We start from the raw sequence: 20,835 nt of genomic DNA on the forward strand, positions 1-20,835 counted from the left end.
ATAAAGCGACACTCCCTTGCCAAATATTTTCAATAGACATACTTTTTTTCAAATGAAATGAAAATTACATTTACACAGAGCAACAAAACTCTGTTATGAACAATGTCCATCAAAATAATAAAATTGTACTCGTATTATATATTCATATTAATCATATTAAATTAAAAATCGAATATAAAAATTTGTTAAATATTGTTATATACTGTCCTTATTATATATTAATTAATTATTATATATTAATTATAATAATTAATTATATATTAATATATTAATTATATCATATTAATTGAATACAAAATATTTAAGTAAAACATATATTCATGATTTGTAACCCTGATAGTAAGACAAAAAAATTAGAAAAATCTTTAAAGAGTTCCATATATATATATATATGTATATAAATCGTAAGGGACTAATAGCCCGTTGTTTTTATAGTCTACAGATTTTAATTATTACTATGCTTTTCGGACTGAAAACCCAATTCTTATTTGAAGATAAAATAAAATTACATAATGCGTTTTTGGTGGCTCTCAAGTGTGGCATAAAATGCATGCTGGCCTATATTCGCTAAACGAGACGTTGGTATCATTGTTGCAATCTGTCAAGTGTTATGTTTTGGCAAATAGCATATGTGCACATAATGCAAGTAAATTACATTTTGTGTAAAAATAAATAATTAATATAAAATTGAAAATTAAAATGAATACAGAATTTAAAGGAATGGTAAAAATATTGGGAATTTCAAAATAAAAATGTGAAATTTTTTCTATTTTCCTAATTTTCAAATCTATGAAATTATTTTTTTTTGTTTGAATTTTTGTTTACATATGATTTTTGACATGTGATTAGAATATTCATTGGAATTTCCAATGAAGGTTCACAATAATGCGCTGTGTTGGTAACAGTTTTTTCTTTACTGGTCGAAGTGTGTGGCTAGCATACAATTACTGGCATAAATTGGAAAAATTGGGTTATTTTGTTTACATTTCGGCCAGTATAGGCCAGCAACTTGCTGTTTTTTACCATACTTGCGAGTCACCGAAAACGCCTATAGTTCATATATATTAAGTACTATTGTCAAAAAGTTATAGTAGAGCAAAATATTAGTATTTATTCACAGAATAGGTTTGAAATTTAACTATTATATATAAAAACATAATTAATTAATTCAATTATTCTACAGCTGATTCCGTGAATTTGTCAAAATTTCACAGTAAATTAACAAAAAAAAACTCTAAGTACGCATATACAACTCAAGTTTGCTAATGAATATTAACTTTGAGCTTCAAATTAGGCATGGAACAAGTCCACCTTTAGTACTTGCAGTCTCAAAACATTATTTACAAATAAATAAATGCAAGAATTATTTCCAAGACCACTGAGAATGAGTATTTGAAAATACTTGAAACAGTTGTATGGTCAGCCAAAATTTCAAATGATTAAAATTTAGAGTTGTAAAAGAACTATATTAAGTCTAATTAAAACAAATGGCATCATTTTCAAAATATATTAAATGCATATTTTTGACATATGCTTTTTGTTGTGCTGTTTACAATATGAAATATAAAAATCGTTAACACTAAAAATTAATGAATCTAAATAAAAGAAAACAAAATGAATATTCGAAGGGCAATGATAGGTTTTTTATCTTATATATTTAAATTAATTAATTTATTTGTGTATTTCATTATAATGTTGAATTTTAATTTTTACCTGGAGGAAAAATCTCCTAAAGATACAAATGGCTTGTATCATTTGCATGTCCGTTGATTACGCCATCCATAACGTCCGGTTTAGACATATTCAGCTCAAAAACGCACTCCGAAGACACAATCAGCTTAGTTGCAAAGTTAAGCTGCTCTGCTATAAGCAACTTATTCGCCATCTACTCACCTACGCCTTCCCCATTTGGTCTGCAATCTCACTACCCACTACCTCGATGAGTGGGACTGTAACCTCAATTCCATTCCTCATATAACCGCGGCTTTCGTGACCCCAGTCAGAAAGTTTACCGCTAACCTCGCCCGCGCTCATCTGCTCTAACCACACCACAATGCACAATGCTGTGGAACTCTTCTCCATTCATTCCTAAGAGGTGGTTTAGTGGGTTCAAGTCTCACACGGTGGCTTTTGATCCACCTACTGTAAAAAAAAAAAGAAATTGCTCAATTTCGGTCATTCGTAGACGAGAATACAGGAAAAAACTGTTTCTGGCCTTCAAGGTCTATTTGCACGATATAGAAAAGCAAATGGCATGGTTGTCGCTGTGGGTGTAATGGATTGTTACTTTCCATTGAGAACACCTTACTAATGACATAGGTGAGACCTATGTAGGATACGCCTCTACCATTATCGCACGTAGGGTATGCTTATTGTTCAGTTGTGTTGGGTTTACTGAGATGAACGTATGTAATAGAGCTCTACTTCGGCGCGTAGCAAGAGCACTGCTCCATTTGACTGTCCAATCATTGAAATCTCCTGCAAGAATGATGGGAGTTTTGTTTCTGACTGTTCCTGATAGCCTATCAAGAAACTCTTCAAATCTCTCTTGGGAGATATTTGGGGATGTGTAGCAGCTGCACCTCGGATTATAACAAGTACTAGACCTTCCTTTTGTACCAAGATGCCTGGTTCAAACATTATGTCTGCGTGGTTTCTTCATAATCCCTCTCTATGCCTTGACTGGATTATTGTTTATCACTTCATCTGGTCATATGATTTTAACACATGAATGGAGTTTTGCAAGATATTTCCAGTGAACATTCACAAAAGATTTATTTTTCAATTTGGTTGTACTAAAACTTAAGACATAAAATTTTTTGCGAGTAAAATCTAACTCTAAAGATTTTAAAAGCTTTGTTGCTATTTCCCATGTTTTCTTTCGCATTTTTTTGCTACTCTGAAAGAAGAAAACGGCTATAAAAAGAATTTTTGTTATAGCAGTTCAGTATTTTTCATTACCTCTCTATAATTCATTTATGTATTTATCTAAATTTGCTTAAATAATTAAGCAAATTATAACAGTATAACGAATTTGTTACGAACAATGACGACACGAAATACGAATAATTAACGAAATCATTTGTTGACAGGTAACTGGAAATTTCGTATGTACTTCCAAAAATCGTTCACAATAGACGAATTTTTAGTCTTGGCAAGCATGTGAATTGGGTTGCTTATTAGTTAAGCAATTTCAAAAAGGTTGGACTAAATAAGCTAGCAGTGTTGTTGTTTCATATGTTGTTTTTAAAATAAGCGGTTGTTCTTTTGTGATATGCTTACAAGAGAAAAGGCCTAGTGTTGTTTTATATGTTATTTTTAAAATACGCAGTTGTTCTTTTGTGATATGCTTACAAAAGAAAAGGCCTATTATGTATATAATTCTTATTAACTTAACTAACCAAAAATTTAAGCCGGTTTATAAATCGGTTTTTAATTTCAAAATAAAAATGTATGTTATTGGTACATATTTGTGAATTGCAACGAAATTAATAAATTTTAAATAGATAAATATAAATATTTATAAATGATTTTAACAAATTTTATGAAACTTGAAACATAAAATTTTCAAGTGAAGTAAATCTTAATGAAATTGAGATCTTATTTTGTATTTTAATAAAAGTAGCTCAATTGTCTTTTTGCAAATCGAAGTTCTGCTAGATTATTGAATGTGTCGAAACTTGCAGCAGAAGAAATGTGCAAGCAGTGGTGGAAATTTCTGTTTTTTTTATTTGTTGAGTGAGAAAGATATATTAAAACAATAGTTACTTTGTTTCAGTTCATTTAAGTGTTAGTGTATAACAAAAAAATTGAAGTGTATAATAGAATTAGAAAGGGATGAACATATGCAGTGTGAGTTAATTGAAAATGTTCAAAATATTAAACTTCAGATATTTATATACACGGTTACCACTTATGGTACTTTAGTACCAAAATTGGTACTTTTTTTTCCGTTTGGTACTCTGGTACTCATGTTCAAAAAATGGTACATTTTCGGCGACCCAACTTTATTGTGGATATTGTATTGTTTTATACTTTTTGTACATTTTATATAAATTGTATTTTCTTATAAAAAGACAATAGAAAAATTTTGGACCTTTTTTTACAGAAATGGTACCTTTTTAAACCAATTTTGGTACAGAAAAAAATTTTCAAGTGGCAACCGTGTTTATATACAAAGAATATCTTTACAAGAACGGAAACTCCGCCCACTTCGTGAGAGTGCATTTGAAATTGTTTTTGAAAACTTATTTTTTATAACATTTCGGCACACGTATTAAATACATGTGATCTTACCACGGTAACATCAAATTGCTCTCTTTTTAGGGTTGCAGTATAATAATTTGCTGCTACTTGCTAATCATATGTTAACTTTTTAGTAATATAAAAAACTTATGCTTCCTTATTTGGTTAATAATATCACATTACGTAAACAAAATATATATTGTAACAAATAATATATGATAAATAAATATATAAATTAATATATAATAATTTAAATCAATTAATTTAAATCAGCTTAGTTTACTTAATCATGTAATATATATTCAGTAAATTAATTTTTGTTGCTTTTTTCATATGAATTTTATAGTATTTCAATTTATAATGTTTGGCAACAAACTTTTGTAGAAGCAAATATTTTAATTAAATAAAAAGAACAGTTTTGAATATTTCTTATTTAGTGAGTTATATTTTCTTATATATTTTTTGAGCATGTAAAACATTATTTCAAAAACAATTTTGATATAATAGCATTAAATACCGTTTTGATGTGAAATTAATAACAAAGATTGAAGCTACTACCAATTCACTTTTTTATACGGCAGCACTTAAGTGATCCATGATAAATTGTGTTTCTCTGCGAAGACTTAATTTTTAAATTTAGTGCCAAAAAATATGTTGATGAGGAAGGGTGTACGCGCATTCCCTTTAAATGTGTGGTACGTATTATTGCCTTGCATGCATTTCTAATTGATTAGTAACAATAAATCTGTTGATAAGGGAGGATGTGCGCGCATCCGCTCTAAATGTATGTGGTGAATAATATTTATTATTAATTTACGTACATTACTGTGTGATCAGTAGCGAAAAATCTATTGATAAGAGCGGGTGCATGCGCATTCATTGTCGGATTTATGAGTTTTTCTTATGAAGATATATTTTTATATAAAATTTAACAATTTTTAAATTTTGATATTGAAACATTTTAATTTTATATTATGATTATAAAATATATTTATATATAAATACTAAAGTATTTAAAAATATTAGCTAAGTTTAATTAAAAGAAGTACAAGTTGTTTACATAATTTATTATTGTTATAAAATGAAATAGACTTGATTATTTACCAGAATTAATGCAAGATTTAAACGAGATATATGCTATACATTTTTAGTTCATCTGTTTGATGAATATTATAAATTTTTGCATAATATAAAAATTAAAAACATATTTATTTTATTTGTGTTGATTATGTATAGAATATATGAATATTTTCTTCAGAATTTAAATGACCTTAAAAACATAAATTTATTTGGGATATGATTATTATCATGTAGCGCCTTATGTTTAAGTTTTAAATATTTTTATCTCAATGTGAACATAAAATGCACACCTACTAATATTTTAAAATAAATAGTAAAATACTTTCGCTAAACTGTTATATTAGAAATATGCATAGAACTTAAATGAAAATTTATTTTCTTTCATCATTATTGTGTGAAAATTTAAAAAAAGAACTATAATAAATTTTTTACATCCCTTGTATTTTCCTATTTCTACATTTAGTTTATTTAGCTATGTAGTTTATTCGACCAAAGTTCAGGATTTGGTATGCATTTTCCACACCACCCAAGAGGTATGCATAAAGGTGCGTTACCGAGTTTATGTGCCGGTTCCCCAAGAGGCATATCCACCATTATATATTGGTTATAATTTTTTACAGACTTTTACAAATACAAAATTAACAGAATAATAATTACAATACTTTTAAAAATTAATTGCAAATTTAAATATACATAAACTAAAAGCAAAAAAATTATTAAAATAAAAATTTAATTTATATGTAAAAGTCAACTGAATATCATGTGGAAAACTAAGCCTATGAATGCGTTACACGCAAGAGCTTTTGCCTATAGTCAGGTGTATTCAGAACCCTATTAAAAAATTTTAACAGGAAATACATGCGTACCCTTATAAAAAGAGTTAAAATACTGTCTGTTTTGCAGTTTTGACAGCAAACATATGGACGTATATTTTTTAATTTTTGGTATAAAAATTGTGCTATACCTACTTTTTGGTAACTGCTATTAAAGTGTTTGCAAAATTTTAACTACTTTTTGTTAAATATTTGCGCAGTAAATTTTGTATGATTTGGCGCAACGAAATTTTATATTACTCTCAAAAAATCAAAACCAAAAAACAAAACCACACTCTTTCTTACAATCTTCATGGTAAACTTTTTGAAATATTCAGTTCTCAAAAGTACTCGAAGCATCGGAAAAAGGTGAAAAGGTGAAAAATTTCAATGATTTCAGCTGGTGTTAGTGCACTTTTCACTAACACTTTCAAGAGCTCTACGGCAAATTGTTGTTGTGCGAAAAAACAAATTTTAGTTCACAATGGAGTTGCCGTTCTTGTAAGGTATTCTTTGATATAAACAAAGAATACCTTACAAGAACGGCAACTCCATTGTGAACTAATATTTCAAAAAGTTTACCATGAAGAGTGTAAGAAAGAGTGTGGTTTTGTTTTTGGGTTTTGATTTTTTGAGAGTAATATAAAATTTCGTTGCGCCAAATCATACAAAATTTACTGCGCAAATATATAACAAAAAGTAGTTAAAATTTTGCAAACACTTTAATAGCAGTTACCAAAAAGTAGGTATAGCACAATTTTTATACCAAAAATTAAAAAATATACGTCCATATGTTTGCTGTCAAAACTGCAAAACAGACAGTATTTTAACTCTTTTTATAAGGGTACGCATGTATTTCCTGTTAAAATTTTTTAATAGGGTTCTGAATACATCTGACTATAGGCAAAAGCTCTTGCGTGTAACGCATTCATAGGCTTAGTTTTCCACATGATATTCAGTTGACTTTTACATATAAATTAAATTTTTATTTTAATAATTTTTTTGCTTTTAGTTTATGTATATTTAAATTTGCAATTAATTTTTAAAAGTATTGTAATTATTATTCTGTTAATTTTGTATTTGTAAAAGTCTGTAAAAAATTATAACCAATATATAATGGTGGATATGCCTCTTGGGGAACCGGCACATAAACTCGGTAACGCACCTTTATGCATACCTCTTGGGTGGTGTGGAAAATGCATACCAAATCCTGAACTTTGGTCGAATAAACTACATAGCTAAATAAACTAAATGTAGAAATAGGAAAATACAAGGGATGTAAAAAATTTATTATAGTTCTTTTTTTAAATTTTCACACAATAATGATGAAAGAAAATAAATTTTCATTTAAGTTCTATGCATATTTCTAATATAACAGTTTAGCGAAAGTATTTTACTATTTATTTTAAAATATTAGTAGGTGTGCATTTTATGTTCACATTGAGATAAAAATATTTAAAACTTAAACATAAGGCGCTACATGATAATAATCATATCCCAAATAAATTTATGTTTTTAAGGTCATTTAAATTCTGAAGAAAATATTCATATATTCTATACATAATCAACACAAATAAAATAAATATGTTTTTAATTTTTATATTATGCAAAAATTTATAATATTCATCAAACAGATGAACTAAAAATGTATAGCATATATCTCGTTTAAATCTTGCATTAATTCTGGTAAATAATCAAGTCTATTTCATTTTATAACAATAATAAATTATGTAAACAACTTGTACTTCTTTTAATTAAACTTAGCTAATATTTTTAAATACTTTAGTATTTATATATAAATATATTTTATAATCATAATATAAAATTAAAATTTTTCAATATTAAAATTTAAAAATTGTTAAATTTTATATAAAAATATATCTTCATAAGAAAAACTCATAAATCCGACAATGAATGCGCATGCACCCGCTCTTATCAATAGATTTTTCGCTACTGATCACACAGTAATGTACGTAAATTAATAATAAATATTATTCACCACATACATTTAGAGCGGATGCGCGCACATCCTCCCTTATCAACAGATTTATTGTTACTAATCAATTAGAAATGCATGCAAGGCAATAATACGTACCACACATTTAAAGGGAATGCGCGTACACCCTTCCTCATCAACATATTTTTTGGCACTAAATTTAAAAATTAAGTCTTCGCAGAGAAACACAATTTATCATGGATCACTTAAGTGCTGCCGTATAAAAAAGTGAATTGGTAGTAGCTTCAATCTTTGTTATTAATTTCACATCAAAACGGTATTTAATGCTATTATATCAAAATTGTTTTTGAAATAATGTTTTACATGCTCAAAAAATATATAAGAAAATATAACTCACTAAATAAGAAATATTCAAAACTGTTCTTTTTATTTAATTAAAATATTTGCTTCTACAAAAGTTTGTTGCCAAACATTATAAATTAAAATACTATAAAATTCATATGAAAAAAGCAACAAAAATTAATTTACTGAATATATATTACATGATTAAGTAAACTAAGCTGATTTAAATTAATTGGTTTAAATTATTATATATTAATTTATATATTTATTTATCATATATTATTTGTTACAATATACATTTTGTTTACGTAATGTGATATTATTAACCAAATAAGGAAGCATAAGTTTTTTATATTACTAAAAAGTTAACATATGATTAGCAAGTAGCAGCAAATTATTATACTGCAACCCTAAAAAGAGAGCAATTTGATGTTACCGTGGTAAGATCACATGTATTTAATACGTGTGCCGAAATGTTATAAAAAATAAGTTTTCAAAAACAATTTCAAATGCACTCTCACGTAGTGGGCGGAGTTTCCGTTCTTGTAAAGATATTCTTTGGTTTATATACAAGGATCTGCTATTGTAACGCAGTGTTGTATCATATTTTTTAACAATTGGGAGCGATAATTTGAATTTACAATTTCACAATAGAGTTTTAATGTCAACGACTAGTTTGATTAGGCTGTTAATCTCACAGTGTAAACATAGCATACTTAAGGTATTAAGGGTTAAAGTACATTATGTCGGCAATGCAGCGAATGTTGGTATTTGTCAGAATTTCGAGTAGGGTAAATTAGATAAAAATTAGGTAAATTAGGTGTTACCATTATGAAAATTTTATAAGATGTTTAATAAATAAATAAATAAATTTGAAAACTTTTAACCAAAAATAATATATAAGTGCAATAAATAAATAAATAAATATTTACATATATGCAAAAAATCTCTAGAAAATTTTAATTTACTTTACCTCAATTTTCTCGAACTCGCACACCGCCTTAGAATAACAAATATTCTTTGTTTTTATATCAGTGAGGCAACATTTCGTAAGAAACGCAAAGTATACAAATTGCATTTGCTGGCGTTATCACTCAACGCTTCCGTTATATGCGTTTATTTGATTTCGAACATAGAATTGAAAAAATGCAATTTTTGTACTTTGGCCTTATTGTATCAGTGTGCATATAATGCGATAACGTTAGCCATTATGTTCATTAATGGTAGCTAAATGACTTCAAATTCTAGCTATATTTTAACTTTACAACTTTTAACAATATAATAACGCTAAAGTTGTATGACATCATTGTCAGATTACATATTTGTAGTTCCCCAAATGTTGATATTATGAAATGCGAGAATCGAATTCTCAAAGTTTGTTTTCGATCATAATTAAAAAATTTGTGTCAATCCTTGCTCTGATAGTTAAGTTTAAATAATGGAATTGAGTTGATCGTGGAGTAAGAGTTATTTCTAAAACAGTCGAATTTTTTTATTCTGAATTTTTTTTATATTATTTTTATTAATTGTCATATGTCACAAAACTTGATCTATTAAATTTGTTTCATTTTCATTTTTAATTTTATTGTAGGTATAACACATTAATTTACTGTTTAGGAATGATTTTACCCAAGACTGCATATCTTACGAGTAAATCTTAAGCGAACGCTTCTCTCATCTAATTTCTGAAATACTATATTTACGGTATTTTGAGTGTCTCTCTGCTTTTCCTTGTAAGAGCATTCTTATGCTTTCCAACTTGACTGTATTGTCGTATTTTATAAAGCTAACTGTGCCTATTCTGAATCGCATGGGAATAGGAGTTTTTTATCCTTTTCCCATTTTCTGAATAATATGGTAATGGGAGTTTTGTTCCCTATTCCCAATATATTCCCAGCTCTTATTTTAAGAACTTACGTTCCCACTTTCCAGCAGAGAACAATATCGTTGCTTACAGACCAAGTGATCAGCAAGCTTTGTTTGCAGATTTATGTTCTGGTTGTGTTGTAGTGTTTTGAATTATAAATTAATTTAAAATTAATCAATTAAAAGTTTAGTTATTTTCCAATGTTTGTTTATAAACTGCGAAATCATTCATTTATTAATTAGCATCAGAATATAAAGGTACAATTTTATTTTTCTAATATTTTTTATTTCTTCTATATATAATGTACTCACAGTTAATTATTTAGTCGTATTTAACTGCATTTAAAAATAAAATAATCAATATTCTCTAATATTATCCGAAAAATATGATAAGAGATTCCAAAAGTATTTTGAATGGTAAAAATGATAATATATGTACATACATATAGTTTAAATGAGCACGTACAAATGGAAGATTATAATTAAATCTTATTATTTTTAAATTTATGTTGAAATGTACTTAGCTAAAAAATTCTTAACATAATGTGTATACTGAATAATTTTAAGAAAAATGAGATTTTGTACGTAACATTTTAGTCTGGCATATCAATACTTATTATAGGAACAACAGGCTTCATGCTATCGTTTTTAGCTCCTTTATTTTTTTTGTCATGTTTTTCAAAGTCACCCAAATGTACTGAACTTGTAGAAGCGTCCAACGGTACCGATTGTGCTGCCGAACTGTGATCTGTATGATAAGAGATATTGCCATACTCTTGCAGAAATGGTAATGCAGACAGTAAGAATTGACTGAAAGATTTACGAATGCCAAACCACCACTTATTGCCACCTTTAGCACTAAAACTTAAAACAATAAGTGCAAATATTGAAACAAGCAAAGGACTAAAAACAACAATATATGGAAATTTTAATTCGCCTTCCAATTTGTCGCATATGACTACCTGTTGGGAAAAATTTTTTTTTAAATAAATAGAAAATATTATCTATTAAAATTGGCCTCACTTGAAAACAAAGCAACGGTAGTACAGTACAAATGTTTCCAACGGCTGCATTTAGTGCGGCTTTCTTTTGCTGCAAGGAGATTTCAGGGGTGCGCATCATAATACCACAAAAAATGATATTGTAAAGAACACCTGTAAGGAATAATTGTTATTTTTGCAAATAAATAAAAAACAAATATACTTACTAACTAAACTTAAGCAAATTACAATCCACATAGGTACAAATACAACTTCCCAATTCCAATAAACGAATTGATCTAGCTTAAGTGGCAAAGAAACGAATTGCAATGCATTGACAGCTAAAAATAATTCTAATTCAAATGAGCGATCATGTTTTACAGCCCAAACACATGCCCCCACACTAGCCACTGAACCAAAAATCAAAGGTATAAAAACTAATACCCATAAGTATCTGCCAGAAGTTAATTTATCGCAGGCAAGCACTTCGAACATAAGCAAAATTAAATGCAACGAAAGTGATATTAACATGGCCTTAAACTGTGTGTAAGAATCGCCTTCAAGTCTATAACAGAATCCAGTATATAAATAAGATAATATTTATCAATTTTTATATTTATTTACCTATAATGTGGATAACGACACCAAACTATTGCTCCAATAGCTGCACCTAAAGAAGCTATAGCTTTCCATATCCAAAGAGGAGTAAATATTGCCCAATATGGCCAATCTGTAAGAAAACCATCAACACTGACATACACAATTAATTCCTTAAAACTCACCAATAAATCCATCTAAACGCAAGGCAAAGAGGGTCACGAAAGTAAAGAGACTGCAGTGTACAATAAATTTACTGAAATACAAAAACAAGAAATTTTTAATACAAAGTTAGAAAATTATGCAATTACTTACCTTGGATTGAAATCCCTAAATAATGATTGCAGGTTCATATTTTAAAATATTTTTCTGAAAATGCGTTTGACTGCTGACAAAGAATAAAATATCGCAACTTAGTTTCTAACGAGACTGCCTCGGAAAAACCAAGTGCTATTAATGAAATCCAATTATATTTTATTAATTGTATCCGTCCATATTACTTTTTATATTTCGTATACAAACTGCAAAAATTATTTTTAATATATTAATGCACTAAACTTTACCCAAACAACCTACTCCTTCACTTCGTACAACAAAAATGCATCAGTATATGCAACGCAGAGAGATGTCAAAATTTAACAGGGTGTTTTAGTTTCTCTTTTTTTCACTTTTCTAATAATAGTATTGTTATACGTAAGCCGTAGTGCCTCAAACTGCTACAGTATAAATAATCGAGCAGTTCGACTACATTCGAATTTGAACATTTGAATGGGTTTCTATGGCCGTGTGCGAGTTCGAGTAAACTGAGATAAAGTAAATTAAAATTTTCTAGAGATTTTTTCACTGCACTTAAGTAAACATTTATTTATTGCACTTATTTATTATTTTTGGTTAAAAGTTTTGAAATTTATTTATTTATTTATTAAACATCTTATAAAATTTTCACAATGGTAATACCTAATATATCTAATTTTTATTTAATTTACCATACTTGAAATTCTGGCATATAACAACATTAGCTGCCATATCGACATAATTTACTATTTCCGTCAATTTACCATCAATTTGCTAGAACTCGCATACTGTATAAAGCTAATAAATCTACTGAATGTCATCCTTCCTGATTATAGTAATCAACTTCTAAAATTTCGCAGATACAAATGGTGTTTAGAGCATGTAATTTTAACATTCGATTTGTAAACATAATTTCCTTAATTTAGGGCAGTATAAACACTTTCGAAATTAACTTAATTTCCTTTTCACGAAATTAAGAAAATTTGGCTACAAATAAAAATTAAATTTTATTTCATCATTTTGACTCGATGTTTCGCTGGTTTTATGTCATCTTTAGGATTATCTAAAGTATATTTATTTACTTAATAAACAATTTTACGACAATGAAAACATTTTTTAATAAATGTTAAAGTAATATGGCGGTTTTCATTTTGAATGAGCCATTTGAAAGTGTTAACATTCGTTTAATGCTTTTGTTCCCATTTCAAACAGCTGATTTTTCAACTTGCCTGTTGATTTGATTGTGCCAAAAAATATTGCATGAAGATTAAATACGCTTTCAAACCTTACAATATAAACTTAAAACATATTCTTAATTTCGATTAATTACTTTTTGGGAAGTAGAAGTTCTAAAAAGACGTGCACCGTTTTCAAGAAAATGCAACTACCAAACATTTGTTTAATTTTTTTTGTTAATATGTCAAAAACAGCTTTCTCAAACTGTCAAAATGCCAAACTGTCAAAAAGCTGTTATTTAGGGTATGTTCAATGTATTCCTTTGCATTTGGAACACATTTGGAACGCATTCGATCATCGATGGAATGCATTCATACAGAATGTGATCCAATAGATCTCATTCGCACTGGAAATTTTGTATGCAAGAATGAGCCATTTGCTTCTCATTTTCGATTTTTGACCAAAATGAGCCATTTGAGACCAGTGTAAATGCCGTATTAAATCGTTAAATCGTTATACGATGTTGTGCATCACAGCAAAAATATGAATTTTGAGACAGAATATGTCAAATTTATTATTTGTTTATATATATCTTAATGGATTTCTAAAATTATCTTGATAAACTTTAAACAACTTTCCCATGAAAATGTTCTAGGCAATTGCATCAAAAGATAGTAATTACTTTATAATTGCCCTTAATTAAGACATATCACCTGTACTACAAATGAGGAATATTTTAATCCATAAAATTATTTTTAATAACAGTTTTTGAACAGTTTACTGCATTAAGTGCATTGAAATTTCACTTATGATTTGATTTTATTTTAAATTTCAAAATAGATCAGTGAACATCGAATATAAGAAATTTATATGTAATTGTTGATTTTTTCGAATACCAATATATATATTATATCCCTTGTTAAAATCTTATGCTTTGATTTTATTTTAAATTTCAAAATAGATCAGTGAACAGTGAACATCGAATATAAGAAATTTATACGTAATTGTTGATTTTTTCGAATACCAATATATATATTAAATCCCTTGTTAAAATCTTTGGATTTTGGAGATAATTTATATGCTTTATGCTATAATATTGAATAATTATTTCAATAATTTATATATATATTTAAAAGTTAAAGTTATTTTTATTAATTTCGAGTTTTTTTGATGTTTGCTGTGAAGTGTAAGCATTTTGTAAAATGATTTGTAAAATTTGATCAAAGTATAATTTAATGTTTTACAACACTAACAAAAATGGTTTCTGCACAGGATAATGACATCGATTCATACACTGAAAGTGATTGTTGTGGAAATGGTTGCGTAAATTGTGTATTAAATGTTAAATCTATTTCGCCCATTGAAATAACATCAAAACAAAATATCCTAAGGAACTACACAAAGTTTACATTAAAAAATAAACAACCACATACTCCACTACTGCCTGATGTCATTGACTTACATTTCGTATATGCAGATGTTAACGACGGAGCGAGTGAATTTTGTGTCCATGTACCACCAGGACATCACATAATGATGAGAGCGTTTATCGAAGATAAAGTCTGGTTACGTCCATACTCGCCATTTTGGGTTGACACCTCAAAGTTTGAATTTAAAATACTAGTTAATTTGAAACCACAAGGTTTAATGTCGAATTACATCGAAAACTTGAGTATTGGCGATAAAGTGGAATTTCGTGGGCCTATTGGGAGCTTTGTGCACAAAACACCAAGTTGTGATAAATGTATATATATTATAACACAAGGGGTTGCTATTGCGCCAACAATACCAATTGTAGAACAAATACTGCACAATGAAGATGATTTGACACGAGTTTATCATTTGAACTGTTTCACTGATATCAACCACATTTATTTTCGAAAGAACTTGAATGATTTTAACAAATATTGGAACTATGAGGGGCACATTTACTTGGCACATCAAGTTTGCAGCAATGAAAAATGCCAAAACTCGGGAAGTTGTTGCGGTGAATGCGAGGTTTTTCGTAAATTGCTATGGTACAAGGAATCAGCATATATTCGAAGACTTACAAAGACGGATTTGGAGAAAATATGCTGTAACAATTTAAATTACCAAAAGGAATTTATAATTAGTGGCACTAAAGTGTTTCAGACATCTATATCTGAAATAATTAACGAAATGAATTTGGTCAATGAAAAAGAAGACATCATACTTTTGTAAATATTTGAGCATTTAATTTGCTAATTAAAATTTAATTTATGTAATTTTAATGTTAGTTTTCTTTATTGGTTTTGAACAATTCTTAAATTTCTTTTGTACATCTAACAATATTATAGAATAAAAATATTTTAACATAAACTTTTAACAATTGTTCTTTATAATTAGAATTCGCTTTGCTGTTAACTGAAATAAATTGTGTTGTGGGTTCGTTTCAAAAGTGGATAGGTATATGTGTCACCTTTTATCAACGACCAAGTACTGCTCTTAAACAAATACACAGGCTTCTTAAGTAATGGAAATACTGCGTGATAGAACGTACCGATTACTTTAGTCGCATTCAATAAAATGAGGGGTATCAGCTAATGCATTCCGTTTGCTCGAACATAAACATATTTTAAAATATTTAAGAATTTGTCAGTATCCATTATATATATATACTCTAATTCTGCATTGCATTATTTTTAATTTTATTGTAATATACATTATACTTTTCTTAGACGTCACTTCTGTGGAGCGGTATTTGTGTTGTTACCCAAATAGGGTCTTAGAAGTTCCATTGGTAACGGGAATATAATTGTTGAATTCTTCTCTGTAGAAATGCTGGTTAGAGTTTGTAAATAACGTAACTAAAAAAAAAAAGTAATTAAATAATCTAAATCAAAAACAAATAGAGCAAGTCAAAATACCTGTAAGGCAGCAGGACTGGTTGATATTATGTCTGAAGCATCTTTTAAAGCCTGTGATGACTTCATTTCACCTTCAGCGGCAATAACCTTAGCTCTAGCATCTCTAGCTGCTTCAGCTTCAGCAGCCATTGCACGTTGCATAGATTTTGGTAGTGAAACGTCTTTACTATAAAAAAATATTTTTTTGTTATAATTAGAATTACTTCTATAAGTTATATATAAAGATATATATATAAAATAGTTACTTACATTTCTACACGTTCGACTTTAACACCCCATGGCTCTGTGGCATCATCCAAAGATACTTGCATTGTATGTGAAATTTCCTCACGACCTGCTAATACTTCACAAAGATTTCGTGTTCCAAGTACATTACGTAATGTAGTTGCTGCCAATAATCGTGTGGATTCACTGTAATTCGAAATCTGTATGATGGCTTTTAGTGGATCGTGTATTCGATAGTAGACTACAGCATCTACAGATACTGTCACTGAATCTCTAGTCAGTACTTCTTGAGGTGGTACATTAAAAGATACTGTACGCAGGTCTACTTTAAAATAGTCATCGACGCATGGTAAAATGAAGAAAACCCCAGGTCCACGGGCACCGCCACTGCGTAAACGACCCATACGAAATATTATCGCTCTTTCATATTCTGTTACTATTTTAAAGCATATGAATATCGAGATGGGAAAAGTTAAAACCAGGAGTGTGATTGAGAGGACTGTTGCTATAATCTCTATTAAACTCTTTTCATCATTCTCCGCTAAAAAGAAAGCATTGTGATGTTTATTATTAAAAGCGCATATGAAATAAATTGCAAATATTTGAAATTTGCGAAATAATTAAATGTATTTTAGTTATATATATTAAATTTATGAATAATTTCAAAATTAAAATAACATAAAAGTAGTGTAAAGATAAATGTCTAAACCAGTGTTTGCCTTAAATTATAAGATTTATGTATATTTTAAGATTTATATATATCTATAACTTTGTATACAATAATGTAATAGAAGAAGTATATATCTGATAAAAACCTTTTTGCTATCAGTAGTTATAAACATTTATTAAATCGAAATTAATTCATTAATTAATAAAAGGCTTCAGCCAAAATGGTCAGCCAAAAATTCGATTAATTAAAATAATAAAAAAAAAAATATAAATTTTGTTGTTTTATATATATATTTTTTATATTTTATACTATCGTTAATGTAGTAATGATTTTTATTAAAGTCTTTCAAATTAGCCGCACCCCATATTTTTAATAGAATTTTAAATTGATCTTAATACGTAATTTTTAATTGTAGAAACTGTGAAAGTCAAGTTTCATTTATCTGAAGCATTTATAATGCTAGTACTACTTATATTAAATACTGATATACTATAAATTAAAAAAATGAATGGTTCAGTTTACGTTCTTTCTTAATATCTAAGTGTACTATATCGCTCTATCGGGTCTTTCTAAGCAAATTCTTTAATTTTTTAGAAGCATATAATCATTTCTAATTTTTTGATGTCATATTACACTATATCAACACTTTCTGATAAAATTCTTAAGTTTCTTACACATAATCCCACATATTTGTTGACACAAAAATAGCTTTAAATGGTTATTAAACCAGGAAATCAGCTGAATATATATCATTAGCTTCAAAAGGTGTCACAATCTGCCGGACATTAATTTTATGATCGCTATTCCAACTTTACATAAAATAAATCACCTCGTTTTTTATATTTATTTATTATTCAATGCTGATGTACTATATACTATTATATGCTTATAACATAATATATTATATACCAATTATAGTGCTACAACTCAACGGACTTATCGAAATGAAGTATACGCCTTTATTTCAATAGTCTTTTGTTCGATTACAAGAATACTAATATATCATTATATATTATTTAGAAGATGAGAAGCATTGTTTTGAAATATTTGACACTATTTAATAGAGAAGTTTATAATAAAAAAAAAATCTCCATATTAACCTATCATTTATTGTTTCAAAATGTAAATTTCATAGAAATTCATAAAAGCCTAAAATATAAATTTAGAGTAAATATAAATAATAAATAATAAATACCAGAGACGTACAAGTCTTTAAACCTTGATAAGTGTTGGGGTGATGTGAACTGGCGATGTGTGGTTGTGTAGAATTCTCTTCGTGACTCATTAAATGAGTTATTTGATTTTGCGATGGTGAGTCCATATCAAACCAAAATAGATAAAAATCTCTTTATCGAACTAGCGTTAGACGAGCGGCTCAACCGAAGTATAAATATTAACTGACTGCGTTTGTTTTATTTATATTTTTTCAACTCGGAATCTGCGGTATAATTCATTCTCTAATAAAAAAATTTATAATATGCGCGATCCGCAAATAAATAGTCGTGCATACAAACAAATATATTTTTGCTTTTATAAACAATAATAATTTTTAGACTGCCGCAAGGGCCACTTCAAAAGTGCTAAATTTTTGCGAAATAATATAAAATAATCTCATGAGTACAGATATTTTTAATGAAGTACCGAATGTATTTTCTTAAAAAAACGTTAGGTAATTTAGATATTCTATTTACTTTTAATTATCTTAATTATAATTATTATAGTAATAATAATACATATTTTAGAAATATTATTAGTGTATGCATGTCGTTCTCGGTATATGTTTAAAAAGACAAAAAAATAAAAAAAGTCCGCTCATGATCACATCAAAAATGCTAGTAAGAGAATGAATATGAAAGTGGAAATAACTATTGGTAGGGCTATCGACGTAGTTCGTTTTCAAAAGTTTAATAATTTTCAGATATATATGTTACAGGTATCTTTAAATTTAAGACGAAAGTAATCACGAAAGTAATCTGTTCGCTAAAATATTGATCATTAATAATATAATAGCTTTTGCTCTTAAACTTTGTAAAATTTTCTCTCTGACTCTTCGATTATTCATTGTATGGAAAAAAAACTGAATGAATGTATGTTATGTATATCATGTATTCCATTAACAGTGGATATTTAAATATTATTTCATTTTCTATAATTTATCTATGGTTAAATATTATTTTTATTGAAGATTAATTTAAAATTAGTTTTTTTATACAGTGACGAACAAAATTATTGGCACAGCAAGCAAATTGAAATTTTAGCACTATTTTCATCCTGTTAATGATGCGATTTTTAATAAGCAAAAAATTTTAGATAAAATTAGAATTTAGATAAAATGCTTGATATGCTTTAAAATTCATTTTGTTTCATATTATTTTCTTTTATATTTAATTTTTTAAAATTAACAAAAAAGCCCATAAAAAGCCCATTATAACAAAAGAGGCAGAACTGAAGGTGGCACTGCTGAAGAGTGGCAAAATTTTGGAACAAAAACCACACAAAAATTGATTTCTTCGATTCCAAAACAAATAGTAGCTATTATTAAATAGAAGAGCTTGGCCACTAAATATTAATTGTTATCAAAATATTTTTTTTTAATCTGTTTTTTCATATATACGTTAGCTGTGCCAATAATTTTGTTCAGCCAAATTTAGTTTTTTTTGGTTTGTTAATTTTAAAAAATTAAATATAAAAGAAAATAATATGAAATAAAATGAATTTAAAAGCAAATCAAGCAGTTTATCTAAAAAAATTTTCTGCTTATTAAAAATCGGATCAAAAATAGTGCTAAAATTCAATTTGCTTGCTGTGCCAATAATTTTGTTCGTCACTGTATATTTTTTAGTACTCTTTGATTTTCAGTATATAATAATTTAGTTACATTTAATATATACAGTTGAAACCGGGTATAATAACATTGAGGGGATAGTAAATAAATTAAAAAATAAAAAATTATGGTAATGTTTAACGCAAAATATATTTATTTTATATATTTTTCAGTAGTGAAGTCGAACTTCCATAACTCGAACTTCTATAACTAGAACTAAAAAGAGCCCTTCCATAACTCGAATTTTCTAAAACTTTAACAGGATTTTAGAGGTCAAATTATATACTATTCTTCTTCCATAACTCAAACTTCTATAACTCGAATTAAAATATTGTCATGTGCCAATAGGAATATGGGAAAGTGCATTCTATAAGTCGAATTTTTGTTTTAAGTATTAATCTATTTTGGTGTAAGGGGAAGTCCGTTTTTCGAAACCAAATGTTTAAATTTTTTCTTTCTTATTTTGCTTTTTGTGCAAATGCCAGTCACTGGCAACAAAAAATAAGAAAAAAAAATCAAAATCCCAAACCCTAATTTCTGAATATTTTACTTCACTACGACTTCAGTGCTGTATTTTATTTCAAATAAATAAATAAACATCTTAAAATGAATTTCTAGTTTCTTTTAAAAATTATATTGTTCTTTTTGTTGTTCTTTTTTTATTTTGTATATATAATAATTTAGTTGCATTTAATATGCATATATATGTATACAGTTGAAACCGGGTATAATGACATTAAAGGGATTGACTTAGTCTGGTCGGTAGAACCGATAATCGTTATATGTAAGTAGTAAATAAATGAAAAGATAAAATATTATAGTAACGTTTAACGAAGCATATATATTTATAAATAATTTATATTTACACATTATTAAATT

General features: G+C 27.7%; 3 protein-coding genes across 3 annotated transcripts; 1 reads left to right on the forward strand and 2 right to left on the reverse strand.

Annotated features, from left to right (window-relative positions):
* Positions 1-10,602: 10,602 nt before the first annotated feature.
* LOC119669119 (transmembrane protein 185B-like) lies at positions 10,603-12,461 on the reverse strand. Its single transcript, XM_038078904.1, has 6 exons — positions 12,195-12,461; positions 12,065-12,135; positions 11,907-12,012; positions 11,510-11,847; positions 11,326-11,456; positions 10,603-11,264 (listed from the first exon to the last, which is right to left on the reverse strand). Exons 1-6 carry the CDS (start codon positions 12,230-12,232, stop codon positions 10,896-10,898), a joined length of 1,053 nt encoding a protein of 350 aa, XP_037934832.1. The 5' UTR covers positions 12,233-12,461; the 3' UTR covers positions 10,603-10,895.
* Positions 12,462-14,567: 2,106 nt separating this feature from the next.
* LOC119669120 (NADH-cytochrome b5 reductase-like) lies at positions 14,568-15,554 on the forward strand. The gene has a single exon (XM_038078905.1). The coding sequence runs from the start codon at positions 14,607-14,609 to the stop codon at positions 15,549-15,551; it is 945 nt and encodes a 314-aa protein (XP_037934833.1). The 5' UTR covers positions 14,568-14,606; the 3' UTR covers positions 15,552-15,554.
* Positions 15,555-15,601: 47 nt separating this feature from the next.
* Positions 15,602-18,572, reverse strand: LOC119669123 (stomatin-like). Its single transcript, XM_038078907.1, has 4 exons — positions 18,339-18,572; positions 16,487-17,003; positions 16,238-16,403; positions 15,602-16,177 (listed from the first exon to the last, which is right to left on the reverse strand). Exons 1-4 carry the CDS (start codon positions 18,451-18,453, stop codon positions 16,052-16,054), a joined length of 924 nt encoding a protein of 307 aa, XP_037934835.1. The 5' UTR covers positions 18,454-18,572; the 3' UTR covers positions 15,602-16,051.
* Positions 18,573-20,835: the final 2,263 nt, after the last annotated feature.

Source organism: Teleopsis dalmanni, chromosome 1 (genome assembly GCF_002237135.1).
Source record: "Teleopsis dalmanni isolate 2A chromosome 1, ASM223713v2, whole genome shotgun sequence".
Lineage (NCBI taxonomy): Eukaryota > Metazoa > Arthropoda > Insecta > Diptera > Diopsidae > Teleopsis > Teleopsis dalmanni.